Consider the following 8,669-nt stretch of genomic DNA (forward strand, 5'->3'; position numbering starts at 1 on the left):
ACCCTAGAATCACATGTCTGTTCTTCCACATCTGGGACAAAACAGTGTCTCTGTACCCCAGAGTCTCAAGCCCCTTTGCAGCTGCCACCCTGGGCACCCCCCCCCCGCTTTGGTTTTTGGCATAAATATTTCTCCTTTCCTCACAGCTGTCTGGATTTCATTTTCATTTATTACTGCTCAACCCCGACTTGAGCTGGAACCCCAAATTATTCTTCTGACACTCTTCTTCTTCTCTTTCCTTCCCCTTTGGACTTCTTAAAGTCTTCACTTTGATTGGCCGTGCCATCATGTCACTCTTGACTCTGGGTGACCCCATTTATTTATTTATTTATTTATTTATTTATTCGTATTTTTATACCGCCCTATCTCCCTAAGGACTCAGGGCGGTGTACAGCCATATAAAAACACACAAATATACAAAATAAAAACATTCAACTAAAAAACTTATTATAAAGGCCAAATATTTAAAATAAGATATAAATAGTAAAACCCAATTTAAAACCAAAGCTAAAATTTAGTCATTTAAAAATTTAAAACCCTAGTCCAGTCCTGCGCAAATGAATAGATGTGTCTTAAGCTCGCGGCAGAAGGTCCGAAGGTCAGGAAGTTGACGAAGACCTGGGGGAAGCTCGTTCCAGAGGGTGGGGGCCCCCACAGAAAAGGCCCTTCCCCTGGGCGTCGCCAGTCGGCACTGCCTGGCCGACGGCACCCTGAGGAGTCCCTCCCTGTGAGAGCGCACGGGTCGGTGGGAGGCATTCGGTGGCAGCAGACGGTCCCGTAAGTAACCCGGCCCTATGCCATGGAGCGCTTTGAAGATCATTACCAAAACCTTGAAGCGCACCCGGAAAACCACAGACAGCCAGTGCAGTCTGCGCAGGAGAGGTGTTACATGGGAGCCACGAGGGGCTCCCTCTATCACCCGCGCAGCCGCATTCTGAACTAACTGGAGCCTCGGGGTGCACCTCAAGGGGAGCCCCATGTAGAGAGCATTGCAGTAATCCATAGATCAGGGACAGAGGAACTCTGGGAGTTGAAGTCCACAAGCCTTACAGTTGCCAAGGTTGGAGACCCTCTGCCATAGTTAGGCCTTTCCCAATCCCCAGACCTAATCCTGGCTGTGGATGCCGGCATCCCGGTACAGTCAGCTGAGTCCACGGCTGACTGTTGGGGGTGAGTCATTGGCCCCGATGAAGAGGGTGCGCAACTTAGGCGTCCTCCTGGATGAACGGCTGTCTTTTGAAGATCATTTGGCGGCCGTCTCCAGGAGAGCTTTCCACCAGGTTCGCCTGGTGCGCCAGTTGCGCCCCTTTCTAGACCGGGATGCCTTATGCACGGTCACTCACACCCTCGTGACGTCTCGTCTGGATTACTGCAATGCTCTCTACATGGGGCTCCCCTTGAGGGGCATCCGGAGGCTTCAGTTAGTCCAGAATACGGCTGCGCGGGTGATAGAGGGAGCCCCTCGTGGCTCCCGTGTGACACCTATCCTGCGCAGACTGCACTGGCTACCTGTGGCCTTCCGGGTGCGCTTCAAGGTTTTGGTGACCATCTTTAAAGCGCTCCATGGCATAGGGCCGGGCTATTTACGGGACCGCCTACTGCTACCGAATACCTCTCACCGACCCGTGCGCTCTCACAGAGAGGGACTCCTCAGGGTGCCGTCAGCTAGGCAGTGCCGTCTGGCGACACCCAGGGGAAGGGCCTTCTCTGTGGGGGCTCCCACCCTCTGGAACGAACTTCCCCCAGGACTCCGTCAACTTCCGGACCTCCGAACCTTTCGTCGTGAGCTTAAAACACACTTATTCATTTGCGCAGGACTGGATTAGTTTTTAAATTTATATTGGTTTTAAATGGGTTTTTATTATTTATATTGCTTTTTAATTCGGCTTTGTAGAATAAGTTTTTTAAATGTGGTTTTAGTGTGTATTTACCGTATATACTCGAGTATAAGCCGAGTTTTTCGGCACGTTTTTTGTGCTGAAAAACGCCCCCTCGGCTTATACTCGAGTCTACCCTTGCAGAGCCGACCCAGGGAGAGGGTTTTTTGCCCTCGGGAACAGCTGGGCCGGCAGGACGAGGCCAAATGCTGCCGGAATGCTTTGCCAGATGGCCGGCTCGTTTTGGGGCGGCGGCTGGCCTCCGGCGTTTTCTTCCGCCGCTTTTTGATGGCGGCGGCGGTCGGCGGAGGGGGCGGGGGGCGGAGGGGGCGTTCGACATTTTCGCCCCCCTCTCACTCGTCCTCCTCTTGCCCGCGGTGGGGGCGGAGGCGTTGTCACCTCGCCTCCTCTCCAGCCGAAATTGAGTGCGGCGGCAGTGGGGGTGGGTGGGTGGGGAGGCCGCCGTGAGTGCCGGCTGGGGAGCCCGAGCCAATCCCGGCTCCCCAGCCGGCACTTCACGGCGGCCTCCCTGCCGCCGCACTCAATTTCGCCGGAGAGGAGGGCGAGAGTGACAAACAAATAGAGTTCTTCGCTTGGCGTTTGTCACCTCGCCCTCCTCTCCAGCCGAAATTGAGTGCGAGCGGCAGTGGGGGTGGGGAGGCCGCCGTGAGTGCCGGCTGGGGAGCCCGGATTGGCTCCTGGCCCCCAGCCGGCACTTCACGCGGCCTCCCTGCCGCCGCACTCAATTTCGCCGGAGAGGAGGGCGAGGGTGACAACGCCTCCGCCCACCGCGGGCAAGAGGAGGACGAGTGAGAGGGGCGAAATGTCGAACGCCCCTCCGCCTCCGCCGACCACCGCCGCCGCCGCCATCAAAAGCGGCGGAAGAAAACGCCGAGGCCAGCCGCCGCCCAAAACGAGCCGGCCGAGCTGGCAAAGCATGCCGGCACTTCAATCCCGGCTCCCCAGCCGGCACTTCACGGCGGCCTCCCCACCCACCCACCCACCCCCACTGCCGCCGCACTCAATTTCGCTGGAGAGGACGGCGAGTGTGTCAAACGCCAAGGGGCGAGAAGAACTCTTTTATTTGTTTGTCACTCGCCTCCTCTTACTCGTCCTCCTCTCGCCTCGGAGGGGCGGAGGGGCGTTGTCACGAATACATCCCAATAAAATGCAAAGGTTTCAAAGCATGTTTTGGAAAAGCAGCGAGGATGGGGAGAATGCTGCCTTGAATGTGAAAAGAAACGTGGAAAACTCCAACTACAGTATAAAAAAAACATTTGCACTCAGTACTTTTTATTTTATTTTATTTTTGCCAAGTTTTCCTAGGGTTTTTTCCCTATGGAAATTGGGGAGGTGGGGAGAAAGAGGTGAAAAGAAAAGCCTCTTGGAAAGCGGAGAAATACGGCAAGAACAAAACAATTTCTCCCCGAGAGGGGGCAGGAGGAGGAGGAGGAGGAGAGATGGGGCATTGCAAGCTAGGGTGGGAAGAAGGAGGAGGAAGAAGAAGGAGGCAAAAGAAACCGACCTCGCGCAGATCAGCAAATTAGCTTTCCTTCTCCAAACCAATTTTTTAAAAAACCCGTTCTACCCAGAGCAAATGGCAAATAAGCAGCCCGTTTTGAGTCTGATTATTGTTTCATGTGGTTGCCCTCTCTGATCTCCTTGTACATGACAAGGCACCTCTAACCCAGCGCTTTGTGTTTGTTATTGGTAATTCTCCTCTCCTTCTTCCATTGGAGTCCTCTCCTTCCTTTCCGAACGGGCGGGCGATTTACCTTCTCTGCCTCTTTTATTTTCCTGGAGGTGGAGGTGTATTCCTAAGGATGCCTTCAGTGCTGGGGAAGGAGCCGATCCATGGAGGGAGGGGGCGACGCTGCCGAGAAGCCGCTGCTTACAGAGAGCGAAAGAGCCAGGAGACCTTGGCATAGGTGGGCGGCTGGTGTAAGGCAGGGCAGAACCTTCGACCCGCAAGGATCCCGGGAGGTGGGGGACGAAGAGAGGCAGAGAAGGAGGAGGAGGAAGGAAAAGAAAAGAAAAGGGGAGTGAAAATAAGAGCAGTCCGAGCAATAAATAAATATTGCTGGGCTGCTTTCCAAAAATCCTCAGCACGGAACTAAAAGTTGCAAGTGTTTTGTGAGTTCAAACAGTCCCTTCCAGACTAACACGTTTCATTAAAAGATACAAAGTTTGGTAAACTGAAGCTCGCTCTGTCCAATGCAAAAAAATCATCATCATCATATAATAATAATAATAATAATGATAATAATAATAATAATAATAATGATGATAATGATAATAATGATAATGATAATGATAATGATAATAATGATAATGATAATAATAATAATAATAATAATGATGATGATAATAATGATAATAATGATAATGATAATAATAATAATAATAATAATAATAATAATGATGATGATGATGATGATGATGATAATGATAATGATAATGATAATGATAATGATAATAATAATAATAATAATAATAATAATAATAATAATAATAATAATATTCAGCCGTGCTTCGCTTTGATGGCAGCCTGACGTAAAATGGGGGGCAGGGGGATACATACACGGTTAGGGAAAAATAACAAAACAATGTTTTGGGCTCAATTGCAGTCTTAAATTGAGGACTACCGGTACTTGCAATTTGAACCTTATTGGACACTTCATTCCTGGAGGGTTTTTAAAGAACAGACTGGACAATCCTTTGTCTGAAACAGTATAGGATCTCTTGCTTGAGGAGTGGGGACTGGACTAGAAGATCACTGTTAGTTTGGGATATGTTCAGAGCCCACACATCTGATGACATAAAAAAATTGGCAAAGTCATCTCAAGTCACTTTGGCCGTTATTCCAGGTGGGCTTACATCTGTATTGCAGCCCCTAGATGTCAGTTTAAATAAACCTTTCAAGGACCATGTGCGAAGGATGTGGCATGAATGGATGACATCTGGTCAAGCTCGTCTGACAAAAGTTGGAAATCTGAGAAAGCCAGACATAGAACTAATAGCACAGTGGGTTCGTGATGCATGGGAAGATATTCCAGAGGACATGGTGCAACGTGCCTTCAAGAAATGTGGCATTAGTAATGCTATGGATGGCAGTGAAGACAGCGCATTGTATGAGAGTGACAGCAGTGATGATGACGACTGTGAACTCAGTGATGACGACAACGTATATGCGGATAACATCACAGAAGCTGAAGTAGCTGAAGCTCTGTTTGGACAAACAGATGATGAGGAGGAGAACTCCAGTTTTGAGGGATTTTAGCTCTCGTTAGCTTGGTTGCTGTTACTTTTAAAGATACTGTATTTTTGATACCATATTCTTTTTGGGGACCCCCTTTTGCACTTTTATTGTTTTTCGTTCAAATAAATATTCATGTTATTTTACTTGGCTCTATCTTTATTTTTTACATTGACCAGTAGCTGCCTCATTTCCCACCCTCGGCTTATACTCGAGTCAATAGTTTTTCCCAGTTTTTGTGGTAAAATTAGGTACCTCGGCTTATATTCGGATCGGCTTATACTCGAGTATATACGGTATATGTCTTTTACTTGCCTGTGAACCGCCCTGAGTCCCTCGGGAGATAGGGCGGTATATAAATGTGATTAATAAATAAATAAATAAATAAATCCCTTACTGCAATTCCACCTATGACTGGTCTCCCCCTTCTTCGCCCTTCCACCTCTGGTTACACCCCAAGGAAAAAAGACGTCTTTATGCTTGTGTGGATCTCCCCTCTTCCCCAATCAGGTTAAGGCACCTTTTTTTCTGAATGCTCCAATGCTGAAAGGCCATTAGAGGACACAGGTACTCTTCGAATTACAACCATTTGTTTAGTGACCATTCAAAGTTACAACAGCACTGAAAAGAGCGACCAGTTAGGACCAATCTTCACACTTAGGCATCTGCGTGATCACGTGATCAAAATTCAGACACGTGGTAACTGACCCATATTTATGATGCTCGCAGTGTCCTGGGGTCACGTGATCCCCTTTTGTGACCACCTCACAAGCAAACTCCATGGGGAAACCAGATTCACTTAACAACCCAGTCACTAATTTAACAACTGAAGGGATTCGCTTAGACTTAGAATAACTTTCTTGTCACTTTGAATGCAGGCTAATCAGTATCCATTAAAATGAAATTTTGTTGCGTACAGCTCTCAAAGGGTCACCACCTCCAATATACACTACATAGCCACGACATAATAAATGGGAGAGAAACGAATCTTGCAAGTTTGCCAGACGGATGGCATAGGGAACAAAGCCATTCCAGAATGTGGTAGTCTTGCCAGAAATAACAACTTAAAAACTGGAGCAAAAGTTGTAAAGTGGAGCAAAATTCACTTTAAAAATGTCTCACTTAACAATGGAAATTTTGGGCTCAGCCGTGGTCGTAAGTCGAGGACTACAATTGTCTGGGGTTCAAAAATGGGTTTGCAGGTGGCTCCAAGGCCCCAGAGTTACATTTCTGTGTATTACTTACTGAGGGCAGGATAAGAAGCAATGGATGGAAACCAATCAAGAAGACAAGCAACCTAGAACTAAGGAGAAATTTCCTGACACTGAGAACAATCAATCAGTGGAACTGCTTGCCACCAGAAGTTGTGGGTGCTCCATCACTGGAGGATTTAAAGAAGAGACTGGACAGCCGTTTATCTGGGACGGTATAGGGTTGGACTAGAAGACCTCCAAGGTCCCTTCCAACTCTGTTATTCTCATTCTATTACTTGTATGTTTTCCCCATGAAACATTTTCACAGCTACCCAACTAAGAAGCTTCTTGGATGAGAAGCGAAACGTCTTCAAGGGAAAAAAGTCCAGTTGCCACTTGAACAAAAAAAAGCCACTTTGAGAAGCTTTGTAGACAATGATGTTACGGACCAACAAATTACACACGGGTCACGTGACCAAACATGGCAACAGCTTATATATTCACAATGGTTGTGGCTTCCCGAGATCACGTGACCACCATCTGCAAGCTTCCCGGACTCCTTCCAACAAGCAAAGGCAGCGGGGGAAGCTGGATTTACTTAACGACCACACGATTCACTCAACAGCCGCAGCGATTTGCGTCACAATCACGGCAAAAAGGGTTCGTCCAACCAGGTGTGACTCGCTTCGCTGCCTTGCTTAGCAACGTAAATTCTGGGTCTGGCTATGGTCAAAAATCAAGAAGTGTCTATACAGGTAATCCTCGACTTGTGACCACAATTGAGCCTAAAATTTATGCTGCCAAGCGAGAGGTTTGTTAACTGACTTTTACCCCATTTTATGACTTTTTTTGGTCACAATTGCTAAGCGAATCGCTGCAGTTCTTAAATGAGTAACACAGTCATTAAGAGAATACGGGCGACTCAGGGCGGTTCACAGCCAATAAAAACAACAGAAAACATAGAATACATATAAAACAGCTAAAAAAAGAATAGAAAACTTATTCAATTGATGGCCTAAAACTTTTAAATACAAATTTAAAACCCCTGATTTAAAACCCCAATTTAAAGCTATGTTCACGCTAGTCCTGCTCTTCGAAACAAGGACGTCTTCAGCTCGCGGCGGTTCACCCACCGACGTCAGAAGATCGCAAAAGGGGATCACGTGTCCCTGAAACACTGTGACCGACCGTAATAAATGTGAGTCAGTTTTTAAGCATCCTAATGTAAATCACATGACCCTGGTCATAAGTGTGAGAAATGGACATAAGTCTCTTTTCTCAATGCCTTTGTAGCTTTGAAGGGTCACTAAATGAACTGTTGTAAGTCGAGGACTACCTGTAAAGGAGAAACTCAGGCCTGGGGAACTGAAGCAACCAAGGAGACCCGAACTTTGTCGTGGGTCCAGGGATTCCTCGGTTTCTGACCGCAATTGAGCCAAAATTTCCGTGGCTAAGCGAGACAGTTGTTAAGTGAGTTTTGCCCCATTTTTGCAACCTTTCTTGCCACAGTGGTAAAGCGAATCACTCTAGCTGTTGAGATAACAATGCGGTCGTTAAGTGAATCCGGCTTCCCCTTTGACTTTGCATGTGAGGTCGCAAAAGGGGGATCATATGACCCACCCACACAGCAACCGTCATGAGTCCATTGCCAAGCATCCGAATTTGAATCCCATGACGGGGGAGGGGGGGGAACCCTACAACCGTCATAAGTGCGAGGACTGGCCACGAGACACCTTTTTCCCCAGTGCTGTTGTAACTTGAGACGGGTCACTAAGCGGACCCTTGTAAATCGAGGACTACCTGCATCCGAACGAGGCCTGGCGACCATCATAGAGATGGAGCCCCTCAGAGCCTCCCTTCCCAAGTTCCCCCATATATAGGCCTCTCCTCCCCCCACCTCAGCCCCCTCCCCGCCACGCTACGAAGCCCCTCGGGACCAGAAGGCGGCCGGTTGCCCTCCTCCACGCCGAGGGAGGCTGGCCGGGGATGACGGGCCTGGCGGTGGGTGCCGGCTCACGGTCCCCGGCGCTTTTACGCGGCGCTTGCGGCTCGCTGGCCTCCCTCACCCTTGCGGAGCTCTCGGTGCCAGACGACGACGATGGGCCCGGCGTGCTTGCGGTGGTGGATGAGCCACAGGCTCAGCGTCTGCACGCTCTGCTGAGAGTTGCTGAGCTCCGACAGCTTCCGCTCCAGCGCCGACTCCGAGAACGACGACATGGCGGGATTTCACCCGACCCGACCCGGCCTGGCCTGGCTGGACCGGGCCCCCGGCCTCAGGGGCGACCAACCGCCACAAAATGGCCGCCCGCCCTTTCACCCCGGCGCCGCCTAAGGTCAGAGGGC

At 49.1% G+C, this 8,669-nt stretch overlaps 1 protein-coding gene across 2 annotated transcripts in view; it reads right to left on the reverse strand.

The window, feature by feature from the left end:
- The window catches only part of RPRD1B (regulation of nuclear pre-mRNA domain containing 1B), a 53,226-nt gene extending 44,557 nt beyond the window's left edge, over nucleotides 1-8,669 (reverse strand). Inside the window, exon 1 of one of the 2 annotated variants that reach the window (XM_058177181.1) lies at nucleotides 8,393-8,669. In XM_058177181.1, coding sequence (XP_058033164.1) covers nucleotides 8,393-8,543 — 151 coding nt within the window. In that variant the 5' untranslated portion in view covers nucleotides 8,544-8,669. The remainder of the gene's footprint in view (nucleotides 1-8,392) is intronic. The other variant, XM_058177183.1, reaches the window with a different exon arrangement.

The sequence above is a fragment of the Ahaetulla prasina genome, chromosome 3 (genome assembly GCF_028640845.1).
Source record: "Ahaetulla prasina isolate Xishuangbanna chromosome 3, ASM2864084v1, whole genome shotgun sequence".
Classification (NCBI taxonomy): Eukaryota; Metazoa; Chordata; class Lepidosauria; order Squamata; family Colubridae; genus Ahaetulla; species Ahaetulla prasina.